Source organism: Conger conger, chromosome 7, assembly GCF_963514075.1.
Source record: "Conger conger chromosome 7, fConCon1.1, whole genome shotgun sequence".
NCBI lineage: Eukaryota > Metazoa > Chordata > Actinopteri > Anguilliformes > Congridae > Conger > Conger conger.
In genome coordinates, this window is record NC_083766.1 from 51,374,907 (window position 1) to 51,390,173 (window position 15,267).

At 47.3% G+C, this 15,267-nt stretch overlaps 1 protein-coding gene across 2 annotated transcripts in view; it reads right to left on the reverse strand.

Annotated features, from left to right (window-relative positions):
- Positions 1–4,172: 4,172 nt before the first annotated feature.
- The window catches only part of hip1 (huntingtin interacting protein 1), a 56,304-nt gene continuing 45,209 nt past the window's right edge, over positions 4,173–15,267 (reverse strand). For both annotated transcript variants that reach the window (XM_061248104.1, XM_061248105.1), the window contains exons 26-31: positions 15,194–15,267; positions 12,381–12,486; positions 11,694–11,817; positions 10,420–10,481; positions 10,008–10,122; positions 4,173–8,483 (exon numbers count right to left, since the gene is read on the reverse strand). The exon at positions 15,194–15,267 is cut by the window's right edge and continues 27 nt beyond it. In XM_061248104.1, the coding sequence (XP_061104088.1) occupies positions 8,479–8,483; positions 10,008–10,122; positions 10,420–10,481; positions 11,694–11,817; positions 12,381–12,486; positions 15,194–15,267 (486 nt within the window). In that variant the 3' untranslated portion in view covers positions 4,173–8,478. The remainder of the gene's footprint in view (positions 8,484–10,007; positions 10,123–10,419; positions 10,482–11,693; positions 11,818–12,380; positions 12,487–15,193) is intronic.

Here is a 15,267-nt window from a genome sequence, read left to right on the forward strand (position 1 = left end):
GTCTAATTTACGATGCAAACCCCCTCCCCACCTAGTAGGCTCCCCCTACACGAATCTCACGGGCCTGAGCAGGGGGCATTGGGGGCCTCCCTGCCCCCTTCTCTGGGCCAGCTGGCCGGGAGAGGTTTGTGTCAGCTTTGGGGAGTATCCCTTATCTGATCAGGGAGGGCAGGGGGTGGCGGACACCTGTGCCAGGGTCCCCCCGGCACCTCCAAAATCCCTTCATTGGCCTAACGGGACTGACTGTGTCTAAGATGTACAGTCCACATATACTGTACATCTTAGCAAAGAATAAATTCCACACAGACATTGGAAAGTATTTCTTCATACAAAGAGTGGTCCCTGTGTGGAATAGCTTGCCAGGTCATGTAGTACAGGCAGAAACTCTTTTGACTTGATATTATGTTAGATAAGTTCTAGCTTGTAGGTAAACTAAGCAGTAGGCGCACTTTAGTGGTAGGAAAAACACTTTGCTGGACTGAATGGCCTGTTCTCCGATCCCTCTCACAGAGATTAACCCCAATCAGACAGGCCTGCTTAGCGCCACGCAGAGACCCACCTGATCCCCCTCGCCGGGGGCATCTCACACCGGCTTAGCCCCCGTGCTCAGAGTACGCTCAAGGCGTCTAAAGCCGTCACTCCTCCAGACCCGGGTTCAAACAGCATTCGTTTGGATTCTGTGGTCTATTGATCTTGCCTGGTGCATTGAGCCTGCAAGACGGCGAAGGGCGGGGTCAACACTTTCGGGATCATTTCATTTGTTCCAATACACCAGGCACGCTTAGTCAAATGCAGAAAAGTATTTGAATCCAAACCAAATACGACTTGAACCCAGGCCAGCACTCGGCGATGTCGCAAAGTAGCCGTTCGCGATTTCGGCTGGAAACAGGAGCTGGAGACAGTAGGCCTCAGAAGAGGGGTGAGGGTGTTATCAGGGGCAGAGCAGGGGATCTCTGGGGACTAAACGAGGAGGTGGAGGGGGGGGGGGGGATAATTACCCTGCACTCCCAGCAGCAGATGGTCGAGGGGGGGGGCGGTGGGGGGGCTAATGTTAGCACCGCAGCTGGCTGGCCCAGAAGAGCAGGGGACCGCAGGAACACTTTTAGGGCAGGCTACTCATTAACTCCTCATGCTCAAAGGCCCTACCCCATCATGTTTAACAAAGGACTCCCGGTCCACGCTTTTCAGCGGAAAAACACCAGCTGTGGACTGAGGTCTCATTACCGCTCAGCGTTGGTCTACATCCAGCCATTTTAGATTTAGCGTGTTTGTGGTTTCTCCTGGCAAACACACACCCAGCTCACCGACGAGACAGGAACAAAGGAAGGTCCACAGACCAGGCGGTTGCAGGACCACTGAGTAAGCTGGACAACTTCACTGAGCAGAACCTGGAGAAGCTCTTTTTACTTCAGCTCATGTTCCAGATCTGGGAAGGTTCTGGGTTTTATACAGCTTACAAGGTCTCAGGCCTCAGCAATGTGTTTATATCAGTGGACACCTTAAAACACTCCTGTGGGTGGCCTAACCAAACATACAATCAACTCACTAACAGTACAGTGTTGATATTACATATCAGTGGTCTACAATCTTGTGGCAAAAACCATCCACCACCTGAGTGTGTACAGCTCTTTTGAAAACAGTTCAGTTGGATCCAATTCAGTTTTCCATGGAACAAATAGTATCACAGCTTTACAGTTAATTGGATTAAAGAAAGGGTCATCTTCAAATATTATTCCACCCAAACAAAGGAAGGTCCACACACTAGGCCGTGTGTTTGTGACCAAGCCATCAGCGGTAGGAATCTTTCACTCCAAGACTCCTAAAATGTCTTCCCCTCAACCTGCAGCTGATGGAAAAGCCCTGTCCTCATTGAGGAGGAGAAAGAGGACTGTGGAGAAGGGGGGTACACGTGGGGTACCCCCACGGTGCTCCTCATACAGATTAAGGCGGTAATTGGCCTGGATCCCTGGCGCAGTGGGTTTGGGGGATGGGGCAGTAATCCTGGCACAGCCAGGTTAAAACCATTAGGCCAGCAGTAGGGCCATCTGTGCCTCGCTGATTAGGGTTAATGAGCACGCAGGGTGGGGGGGGCACTTTGTTCTCAGGGCTGACTGTGAGTGTGTGTGTGTGAGACAAAGAGAGAGATAGTGTGTGTGTGTGTGTGTGTGTGTGTGTGTTAGACAGAGAGAGATAGTGTGTGTATGTGTGTGTGTGTGTGTGTGTGTGTGGGGGGGGGGGGGGTACACAGTTGGTACACACACAGAGAGAGGGAATCCGATTTAATTCCATGCCCGCACAATGCAAGACACTGGGCCGATTCCCTGGAAGATTCTAGGTCCTTGAATTAAAAAACACACACACATACCCTTTCTGTCTCACATACCCAAACACACACTCTCCCTCTCTCTCACACAGGCACAAGCACACACATACAATACACATACTCTCCCTCTCTGTCTTACACACGCACAGGCGCGCGCACAAGCACACGCACACACACACACACACACACACACACACACACACACACACCTGCCTGCACTTACACAGCTGGCTTACAATCTTGTCCTGCACCACCCCAGAACCTAAAGATCATGATGCACAAATCAATAACCTTAAATTAAATATTGTAAATTAATTATATTGAAAAGGACTCGAGTAAACAAATTTGATGCTGATAAAAAATTTTTTTAAAAACTGCTGCCTACCCAAATCCATTTTATAAGTAAGAAAATATGGTTGGGAACAGAAAACTGATGTCACACAATACATCACACTTTCCTTTATTGCCTATGCAATATATAGCTATGGAGAACTTTTTATGAAGGGAATGCAGAGATTTTTTAGTGCCTGTGGTATTTGAGGACACGGAGAAAAAAAACGACTTGCAAATCGAACTCAAACATCCACAAGGTCTACAAGACACAGAATGAGTCAAGGCCAGTAAGATGTAAAAAATCTAACAAAGACAATAAAGAATCATTGTTCAAGATGGCATTAGTATTCACTTCAACCTGAAAGAGAAATGTAGTTGAGAAGCAGAGATCGCGCTCTGGCGGTCATTTTTGGACTTACATTGCAGGAACAGTGCATTGGCATCCGCATGGAGAGCTGCATTTTTATACATACTGCACAGAATCGCACAGCGACAGACCCGAATCATGATTGTGATGAAGTGAATAGTCCGTATAAGTTAATATATTTGTTCCTGGTTTTGGTTCCTCAACAGTATTACTTCAACAACTTGTGCTAGACAAGCGACATGTGTGCATATGTGGAAGGTGTACAATTTGTTTTTTATTCAAAGGGTTGATAAGTCTATTACACATCTACCGGGTTTTATCAGCATCAACTGAAAAATACCACAAAATGCCCTGGCTTGGACATTCAAGTCCACTTCCTTATTGCCATCTTGCGCAAGGACTTCCTGATAGTCTCCAATTCTTCGGCAGGGTTTCAGCTAGCTGGTGATAACTCTGCAGCATCGCATTACCACTCTCGGGAGTGTCAGCCTGAAAGTGATAGCATTCTGTTCTGGTTCACAAGCGCATCTCTGGTACCGTCTCCTCAAGAACCAGGTATCGGCTTACAACAATTCGATTTGTGAGCGATTCGTTTTCCTTACATAACCCGCATTACTCTGAGGAGAATAGTTGCAATGCCAATACATTATTAGAAAAAAAGATGTCCTCTGTTGGGCTTATTTTGCTTTAAGCTTTACCCATGGAGAGGCACACATGTACGCAACACTTTTGAGTGTACGAAAAGCACTTTGCAACGAATGTGTTATTACAGTATACCCTTCCACCAACAATTGACATGGCTGATTTATGAGCATGAATGCCTTCAGGCCCACACCTTTGGCATAGCCGAGCAGAAGGAAATACTGGCAGTGACTTGAATCCCAGGCATTCCATCTTGTAGTTCAGGATTCCTGTTTGGAGTTCTGACAGCAGAAAACGAGGAAACGATTTTATTTCAATATTTCATTTTCATGCTCCATAAAAGATATATCTGCAAGCACGACGCCCCCGTGTGGTCGATGCGAGAAACACTCTATGGCCTCGAGGACAGTGCAACGTGGACACGTTTTTGCGAACACTTCGGTGGCTGAACTTTCATTGCGCATAGAATTCCACGGAACACATCGCTAACCCCTTCACAAAACAAACACCAGTTATGCTTTTTATTCATGTCGTTTGCTTTAATAAAAACAAAACATTTTTAGTATATGGTACAAAGAGTTTTTTCGTAATTTTGTGATGTTTTATTAATGAAAGTTTTAATAAAGGATTTTCTCTTGTCGAAAGTGAGAGGCAGTTGAAAGGCTGGCTGAGCTGGTACGAGCACGGACATGCACCCAGGGCACACGATTAATAAGATGCACATTGGAGAAATAAACTGGGGAATAAAAGAATGTTAAAAACCCAGTGTTACAACTTCGCCTACGAACTAAACCCAGTGTTACAACTTCACCTACAAACTAAAACAGTGCTACAGATCGCGATGAACTGAAGAATACGGATTGGTTTAATAAGACCCAGGCGTGCACCCACGCTGCTACGGACTCCCCACACTAACCAACCACCAACCACACTGCCCACACGCACACACACGCACGCGCACGCACACAGACACACACAAAGGCATACCGGAACAATTTATCCAATCAACAACTCAACGTGGCATGGGTGTGACGCTTTTCACTCTGCATCAATCACATGCTTATCTACAACTGACCCAGACAAGTCACATGGACCAGCTAAACCAATCAGAAAAGGCTGCATTCCTTGTGAAGGTAAGCTGAACACATCCTATGTCCGAGTGACTGAGAGAAGGTACAGGTGGTGCCTTTCTCTCACCCTTTGTGTTCAAAGCGAGTAACTGTCTACTGAATGGATCCAATGGGAAGACCTCCAGACTTTGGGTGGTTGGTGCCTTTATGTGCCTCCGTGTCACAGGCCAAGCTGAGGCCCCGCCTCCTGTGTCCTCTCCACAAAGGCCATTGGACCCCGTGAGTTTGTGCTGACGGAGCGGACCAGTCATTGGCTGCCAGCATGATGCCACCCTCCCGTCCGTGGTGTACACGTGCAACGCCTCCAGTCGGTTCCTAATTCATACAAAAGCACGGATTGGGGATCCGTTTTCCATAAAAATCTGCACCCCTCTTGGGGAAAAACCCTGCCCAGACAGGCCAGGTCCCCCGCCACGGTCCATCCAGACAGGGGATCCCAACCGCGGACAACACAGCGGGCCTCGAATTCAAGCTCCTCTGGATAGCAGGTTTAAAAAAATCCCCCCAACCACTGGATTGCCCTCACCGTTTTGCAGCTTTTCAGAGCGGAGGCGACCCCACCAGCCCCACCCCTCCACTCACATTCAAGGCACTGTCTTCTCATGTCACTGTACTGGCCTGCTAATTTGGTTGGTTGGCTGGCTGCTGTATGTTGGTAGGAGGAGAAAAAAAAAAAAGAAAGAAAAAAAGTCCATATATCATATCATACGACTGGCTCCAAACGGTTTGCAAAGGTGTCCAACAGAGCAGTGCATTCCAGCATACCCACACTACACACACTTCACATTTTAACAGTCATGACCATTGGCCTCAGGTGGTTCGGTTAAGATTGCCTGCATAGGAAGAGTTTGGACTTAAGTTTAGGTCCCCCCACTTTAAGCTTCCCCCCTCCCCACTTCTAAAACATCTGACTTTAATACAGGAGTGAATGCAGCTTGCCAGGCCAAGTCTTAGCACACTACTGAAGCATTCAAAGCACTGCCAGATAACGAGTATAAAGGGTTGTGTGTGGAAACAGGGATAGATACACGTCTGTACAGACAAACACCGGCCATTCGCCAATGGATATTAATGTAATACTGAATATTTACAACACTTAACTGAGCTGTATATGACACGTACGGAAATAACAGTAAAGTTGAAATAGCTACACGAGGTACTAGAATCTAAATCACGAGCAAAGTCAATGGATTAAAACGAGTAACATTTCAAATGATAACAGCAGCAGCAGCTAATAAAAGCTTATACTTCTAAACGGCAAGAAGAGCAAAACTAAACACTCAAACACTCAGGGTCTGGCACAGAGTGTGCTCAGGGAGGCATCCTCAAACATCAAGCTCTTGTTTTCTGCTCTTCCAAATATGAAGACAAGATCCAACATAAGCTTCACCCTGTCTCATATTTGAGCAGAAAATGTAATGTGCTACACTCTCCACCTGTTTGAACTCCTGCCAGCCACACCCAATGGAGAAAGATCACAAACATGCCAATACAACTAGCCCATCTGCTTATACACGGAGACTGCTGCCAACCGCTACTTCAGACAAAGGCTACACATACTGATTGGCATTATATACTCAATGCATACACTGTGCTTTAAATTCTTTAGTATTCTGAATATTGCCTCTGTATAAATATTGCCACTGGACAAAATAACCATGTCATTATAATTTTAAGCATTTTGTCTATTTGCTTTTCGATATTTTACACAAACCTTTTCCTTTTTATGAGTACTTAAGAGAAGAACACAAGCTGACTGAAGTGGAGCTTCAGTCTTTAGCTACAGTCTGAGAGAATCGCTAGTGTAGCTACAATATAATATTCAGCAAAGGTCAGCTAACTTATGAGTAAAAACATAATGGATAATAGACTCACACTGTCAACAATTATAGACATATATATTTATATTTAATGTTTAGATAGCTAATCAACTCCAGCTCTGCACTTCTGTGTAGTAATACGATTCAGTGATAGCCTGCCAGCCAGACACTGTTGTAACGGTGTGAGCCTGATTATAATGTTGGAAACAACCAGATTCAACTGATTTAGCCTGCTGCTGCAGAAAGCCTCTACTGAGACTCACACACTGGGTTTAGTGTACGGCCTGCTGGTTAGGTATGTGTGTGCTGATGAATACATACATTTAACAATATGTGAAGCATTATATAAATAACGTTATTACTGTTGATTAATTCGATAGCTGAACAGTATGAGCTGCTGCAACAATCAAAGATCATTAATGACAAACCTATAAATAACTATGAGCGTGTGATGACAAGAAGAATTGTGTTCAGGAAACGGTCGACACAAATAAATAATCTGAGACAAAATGAAACGCTGTAACATGCAGGTATCTGTGACATTATGGTGTGAAACCCCAGGTTCACTAGTGTGTTTTACCGTGGCAGGTGGTTTGAAAACTTTACCAGTGTAAACACAGTGCTGGCCTGATGAGATACACTTTCCAGGCAAACAAAATGGCTTCCCAGTGAACTCCTATACGGGGGCTCCCATTCGGGCAACTGACCAATCACCTTCAGCCTACAGGTTACTCATCCACAGTCGTATGGCCAATAGGTCGTCTCAAAACAGTCAATATCTGTACATGATATTTGAATTCAAATTGCGTGTTCAGCTCTAGGAGCCCCACCTGTCGTACTGGGTCACTGGGCATCTGACACAGAGTGGGAGTAGTTATCAGCTAACTACTAACAGGTGGACTATTTGAAGCACACGTGTGACACGGGTGGGAAACACGCTAGGACGACTGAGAGGGAGGGGGTCACGTGGCTACGCCTCTCTGCTCATTCTCAGTCTGTCTCCGAGCCGTAAGCACCACGCCCTCTGGAACACAGTGAATGAGCACTACTTCACAGTTCTGCGTTGTGATCACTACACAAGCCACAATGAAGTGTGCAATACGACGAGTGTAGGAAAAAAGAAAGAAAGAAATATAAACCTCACGTATGTTCATGTGAAGACTGAACAGCAGGGGGCAGTCTGCTGTGGGCAGGCAAAAGGGGGGGGGGGGGGTTAGGAGAAGTGTGAAACTGCAGGTCACAGGTCAAAGGTCAACTGGCCGGGAAAGAGTCTTGCGCTCCATGTGGTCGGGGTCGGGAATATTCTGAGGAGTACACTGCCGGGGAAGGAGGAAGGGTTCCTCCTTGCACCACACTGGTTGATGAGGAGGCAGCGATGCATCCTGGGTAATGTAGTGTTTAGTACCGGGGGAAGGGAACGGCATGCAGTCCAACAGTCTTCACAGGCTGCGAGGGGGAAGAGTCCTCAGAGGAAAAAGGGACGCTCCTTAAATCGGAAGGAGGAAAAAACAAAACCTAATAAATAACAGAAAGAGGGTGCAGTACATCGGAGGTCCAGGAGGTGGGGCGAGAGGCAGTCCACTCCTGGAGCGGTGACTTCTCTTCCCCCGGCTACGCGCCCGCCGAACATGGCTTCAGACGTGGAAGCTTCTACGAGCCAGAGCGGGGGGACGAGAGGAGGGGGGTGTTTATTTTTAAAAAAGAGCACCTTTTTTATTTGGCTTGGAGGTTAATTAAAATGAGAAAAAACTGAGCAGAAGACGGGAAGAAGGGGAGGGTGTAAAAACTGTCGAATGTAGCAGGTAGTGGAAGAAGAGTGTTGGTCTGAGGATGACGGAGGTGAGGGCGGGGCTGGTGTGGGCCTCAGCCTGAAAGAGAAAACACACGTCACACACTTACACAACAACATGTTACACACTTACATCACGTGTCACACACTTACACCACGTGTCACACACTTACACAACGTGTCACATCTTGACACACTTACACAACAGCATGTCATAGCGTCACACACTTACACAACAGCATGTCATAGCGTCACACACTTACACAACAGTGCCAGGTGTAATGCCTTCCCGCTCTCTCTCTCTCTCTCTCTCACTCACAGAACACTGCGGTGCGTAATACCTACCCCTTACTCACATTTCTGTAACACCACATATTTGTGTCTATGGATGTGAAAAACACTGAATAATATTAACATAAGCATGACTGGGTTATATTCTTGTCATATCCACTTTTCCTGAAGCTTGATCATCTTTTAAGGGACAGGGGAACAGTCTTCCACAGACTGGCTCAATAGCTTTTTTACTTTGTTTACTCCCATAACAAACATTTACTGTGAAGCACTGGGTAACACCCTATTGGTAAACAGCACCATACAGAAATAAAGATGGCTGGATTGGTTGTTTGGTTGATAAGCAGTGAGCGTATTCAGCATTTCGCTCTCTCATTCTGCCCCACAGTTGACTAACGCAGGGACCGGCACTGGAGCTATCCCACACTCTCAGTTCTGCATTTCAGCGCTTCCCACATGAGCAGAAATGCCAAAGCATCAGCGGGTATTAATAGAAAGTATCTGAACTGGCACAGAGGAGAAAGACTGGGAAGTGCACATAACCCGTCTGTGAGCTCGATGTTGAAACCCAACATGAGCAGAGACAGTGGGCGGTAGCGTAGGACGGCCAATGGGCACTTTGTTTCAGACAGAAAGCGACTGCACGGCACAAAGCGAGTCTGCTAATTCATAACGAGTGCGCTTCGTTCGGCAGTCTACGAAAAAGGCAGGGTTATCAGGTGAAAGCTGAGGTGACAGAAATGTGATACAAATTCAATTAGAATAAAGAAAACGAACCATTCTGACAGGCCACCATTTCCCATGCCACTGACTTCAGATGTCTGCAAAGGTCAGATCTGAGACAATGAATCCCCAAGGTCAATTACAGCGGACTTGGGTTCTCTCTTAGCAGCATGGGAGTCCTGCTTGTCAGACCCACAGCCTTCACACTGAGGCAGATTAGCGCTGCACTGACACAAAATAGGTCCACCCAAGTTCCAGGGATGTGCTTTGTAAACAAACCAGTGGTTAGTCACCAATTCTAATCTCATATAGGTGGGGCTGATGCTAGAGTGATTCAGGCAATCTGAACCACTGTAACGCAATGCTAGCTAAAGCCTGCTAGAACCAGATCGGAGGAAACTAAAAAAGGAACCCCATTATCTTCCTTTAACAGATGCTAGAGAGAGAGAGAGAGAGAGAGAGAGAGAGAGAGAGAGAGAGAGAGAGGGGGGGGGGGGGGGGGGGGGTTGTGAGCTTGGTGTCCCACACTCGGGTGGTGCATTGGGTGGAGCAGTACGCAGCAGAGCGTGCGGAGCAGCGGTTGACTCACCCTCCTCCTCGCCCCAGCCCTCGGCCACCCCGGCCAACTCGTAGTGCTTCTTCCTCAGCTCCCCCAGACGCTCCCTCTCCTTCTGCAGCCGCGTCTCCAGCTCCAGCACACACACCTGACACACGCACACACATACACACACACACACACACACACACACACACAAACATACTCGGGTTAAACACCTACAGGTCAAATCATCACAATTGTATCAACAATATGTGTTGGTCTCACACACAAAACAACACGTTCAGCTAACACATTTGATCCTGTAAACATTTCAATCCTGAATTTTTTTTTTTTTGCCAAGAATGAAAGCTTCATAACCTGCTCATTCCAGGCACAGACAGACACATGTTCTCAAACCGTCGTCCATGGCAACAAACTCAGACGGGTGGCTGTCGGCCCTCACCTGTGAGTCCATCTCCTGTCTCTTTATCTGAATGAGGGTCATGCTGGAGAAGTCCATGGTGTCTAACAGGAGCAGAGTCAAGAGAAGAGCCATGAGCCCAGCACATTATCAACACCTTTCAGACCAAACCTACCGGCAGCTGAGCTGGGAACACCACATCTTCAGGTTTATTTATACTTTCAAAGTGTACCTCCACATAAATGAAGGTGTCACACAAAGTTTAAACTTCGGTGAAGGCCAGCAGGCAGGGTTCCGCTGTCTCTACGGTATCAAGACGCCCAATCCCTGAACGTTTCTTCACATTTGTAGAATGTCCAATCACACTGCGCAACAAACTACTGCAATGTCCGTGACAGAGCAACATTCTACTGGTTCGTGGCATTCAGAAATTAGAGAGCGACAGCTTTTTCAATTGAAAATGTCATTTTTATCGAGTGACACTTGTCGAAAGAGCCAAGCAATAGGTACGCAGTAAATTGGCCTTATAGGGTACAAAAAAGTAGAAGAAATAAAAGTAAAGGAAGGAAACCAGTAGAATTCCACAGAGCTGAGGTAACTGGGCTGTGTGGCATTTGAACAGTGTAAAGCTACACACACAGACCCGCATTAATAAATAAAGAGCCAGCCTTGGCCTTGAAAGGAAATGCTGGCACGATGGGGGCCGCTCGCATTCCACAGGAAAAAACACCATCGTTAGAACCTCCGCTGGCTGCCCGCTGCCCTGCGACCCCTGTCCTCCTGTGGCCTGGGACAGCAGTGTCCTCCAGAGCGGGACATGACCGCCCTCCTCTCCCCCAGCCCTGCTCCAATGCTGGGCCTCATAGAGGCTGGGTGAGAGTAAACTCACCATGTTACCAACACCAAGTTAGCTCACCATAGGTGTTACATGCTCTCCCTGTAACTGCTGGGGAAAGGACCTGCCAGATGGAGGACTGTGTGCTGGGGGTCCGGCTAAGACTGGATTGGACGCTCAAGGTGACTGAACTGCATGAAATCCAATCAAGCGCTAGTATTCAACCTCAGACCTCCACAGGCAGGATTAGATGTTGCTCTTGAATCCAAATCCCAGGTAATTAACGATTGGAGCCACTGTCTTCATGCCTGACTCTCAGGTAAAGAGAGGGTGGAAAAGCAGCAGTTCCCAGACCTCAAGGGTTTGAAGATCCCTGATATATAGCCTCCTGGCATATGCTTGAACATGGTAATAGGGAGCTCATGTCTGCTCATGCAGGATCACATGCACACACTCACTGAGGCAGAGGGAAGGCACCGACCTGTTTCCTCGATCTGGGACTTGCCAGATTTGGTGGAGGCCACGACCCCCGCGGTTGCTTGGGTGACGCCCCGGGAGGCCTGCTGCAGACGGGTCAGGTTGGAGTTGTCCTTGTCCGCCTTCACCTGGGGGACAGGGGGGGTGCAACAGCCCTGGTTATAACCCCACATTATAAGCCACAGCGTGCGTTCAGCTTACAGCTGCTGTCATTTCTGCTCTTCGGCCACAAGGTGACACTGTTTCCATTCTGTTTCCACGGCTCTTTGCCCTTTGTTTATCCTTGACAGCGAGCTGGTGCCAGTCAGAAACACGGCAGGCTATATGTTAAACGCAGCCCTTTACCTGTTCCTGTGTAACTGACAATAAGACTAGCTCAGTGGTCTTCAGGTTTGTCATCATGTATGTCTCGCTAGTGGCCTCTCTATCTTATGACTGAAGTCGCTCATATGATTAAGTGTTGATATTTAAAAAAATGATAATACAGTGATTCCCAATTATGATCTCACCAGAGGTGGTGCATATGTGCATACGTGTGTGTGCGTGTGTATGTGAGCATGTTTGTGTGTGTTTGTGTGTGGATGTGTGTGCATGTGCCTGTTTGTGTGTGGGAGAGCATGCGTACCTGTGTGTGTGTGTGTGTGTGTGTGTGTGTGTGTGTGTGGTGTGTGCACACATGTTTGTAGTTTACCTTGGAAGCAGCCACCAGTTGTGCGGTGCTGGCTGCGATCTCGTGAGAGCACACCATCAGCTCCTCAAACTTCCCCTCCCCCTGCACCACCAGGTCAGCAGCGTCCCTGCGGGGACCAGACACGGTCACTCACCCAGCGGTCAATGAGCTCGACCGTTCACCATGAGGAGTGACCACTCAGCCATAGAAACACAGTGCAGAGCTCGACCATTCACCATGAGGAGTGACCACTCAGCCATAGAAACACAGTGCAGAGCTCAACCGTTCACCATGAGGAGTGACCACTCAGCCATAGAAACACAGTGCAGAGCTCGACCATTCACCATGAGGAGTGACCACTCACCCATAGAAACACAGTACAGAGCTTGACTGTTCACCACGGCAAATGACCACTCAGCCATAGAAACAGTCCAGAGCTTGACCGTTCACCACGGCAAATGACCACTCAGCCATAGAAACACAGTACAGAGCTTGACCGTTCACCACAAGGAGTGACCACTCAGCCATAGAAATCAAAAGAGCTTAAAAATTCACCACTCGGAATGACCGCTGAGTCTTTTTTGCTGCAATAGGCAAGGTCACAGAAATGTGGGCTACTTAGCAGATTGAATATTGATTGTTTTGGAATGCTGTGCTTGCAAATAATATCTTTCAGAACCCACACACATGGATGCTCATGGTAGCAAATACCCAGTGACAAATCACTTCAGGCAGTGGATATAACGTACAAACATTACTGTGTAAGCCAGCCATGTTGTAAGCAATATCAGCATGCCAACATTGCAAACAACATCAAGCGAGCAGGAGACGTACAAAGAACTTTGTACGCTGCATGTTGCACGTTGTAAAAGAGAAATAACAGACTTTAAATCTTTGAAGATGTGGGCGGTTTTTCCAGGAATGTGGTTTCAGTCTACCTTCAGTGAATTTGGGATGAAAATTTGGCACGCCTGATGCTAGCAATTAACAGCCAGACAAGATCTCTAGCTGTTGAAATGAGGTGTGCTTCTCATTGGCCTCCACTGGCTTCCTATTGCCGCACGCATCCGATTCAAGGCCCTAGTGTTGGCATTTCAGGCTGCTAAGGGGACTGCCCCACATTACATACAATCCCTGATCACTCCCTACTCCCCAGCTAGACCACTCCGGTCTGCCAGCTCTGGTCGCCTTACGATTCCCTCTCTACGGGCACCTGGCGGTCGAGCTGCACGTTCACGCCTGTTTTCCGTTCTGGTTCCTCAGTGGTGGAATGACTTGCCTACCACTGTCAGGACAGCAGAATCCCTCCCCCTATTTCGACGCAGACTCAAAACACACCTCTTCAAACTCTACCTTAGTCCCCCCCCCTTCTGATACCCCTATCCCTGTCTAACCCCCCCCCCCCAAAAAAAAAAAAAAAAAAAGAATTGCACTTATGATGACGACTATATGTTTAGAACAGCAGTCCAGGTGTATTTTTCTAGTTCTGGATGTGATGCTTTGACTTGTGGTAGAACCTATGCACTTGTAAGTCGCTTTGGATTAAAAGCGTCTGCCAAATGACTAAAATGTAAATGTAAAATGTAAATGCTTTCACTAGGGTCGACGTGAAAACCTACAGGACGGTAGACCTCCAGGAACGGAGTTGTAGAGGAATAGCCTTGAGGAAAACCACTCAGAATGGATCTAGACTTCTGTCTTAACAAGTTTTTTAATCTTTTCTTCTCTCAAGTAGAAAATATTGTTTTAAGTTACAGTTGAAATTTTCTTTACCGACTGGCAAATCATGAAATGAGCCAAACTGTCTCACCTCATTTGCAGTTTTTGTCTTATTTAGCAAAAAAGATTTTCTCAATATAAGACTAAATTACTTACTTGAGGTTTTTTTGGTTTTTGGAGTGTATAGGTAATAAAACCAGAAACAACTGTACGCTCTGCATGCTTCCCCTGATGTGGCTCGCTAATGGATCCATTACAGGCCCAAAGACTTATCGGTAACTAGTGCCACGGAACTGCCCCGGCAGTTAGCAGATAGGGGTTTATAAATAATTGGGGCTGCAGGCCCAGACCGCGGCCCTCAGGGCGAGGAGCGGATTCTTTCAGCTCCAGCGCTCCCGATAAGGCTGTAAAACCCACCTGCGCTCCCGCTGTTCCTGGAAACAGAGCCGATCACTCTCAGCCCAGGAGTGCCCTGACCGCAGAGACAGGCCCACCGGGAGAGAGACAGGCTTCAGCCGCCTTTAACACTTTCCTCACTCTCTCACTCACTCTCTATCTCACTCACTCACTCACTCACTCTCTCACTCTCTCACTCTCTCACTCTCTCACTCTCTCACTCTCTCACTCTCTCACTCTCTCACTCTCTCACTCTCTCACTCACTCACTCACTCACTCACTCACTCTCTCTCTCTCTCTCTCTCTCTCTCTCTCTCTCTCTCTCTCTCTCTCTCTCTCTCTCTCTCACACCACATCGAGTGAAAGGCTTCATAAGGACACTATGGATCCACACCTTATCTAATCAAATATATTGGGTCTGAGAGGGTACTGGAGGTGAATTGACTGTGACTGAACCTGTGAATAAGGATGGAATGGAGGAAGAGTAACTTCTGTAAAGACACAGAGACCTCGATTTACACCAGCATTGGTAGATGCATATATACTCATGAGATATACTAGGCCTGAGCTGATACTGCTACTTGGTGGAGCTACTTGGTATTGACTGTGACTGGTCACACACTGTGACTGAGTGAATAAATAAGGTTGAAATGGAGGAGGGGGGAAGGAGGTGATGTAACCTCTGAAAAGGCACTGGGACCTGGGGGAAGAGGACTTACACCAGCATGGTGGCTCCCCATCCCACGGCTTTAGAGGCAGAGATCAGGCCTTCAGTCCAGCGAGAGTTCTTGGC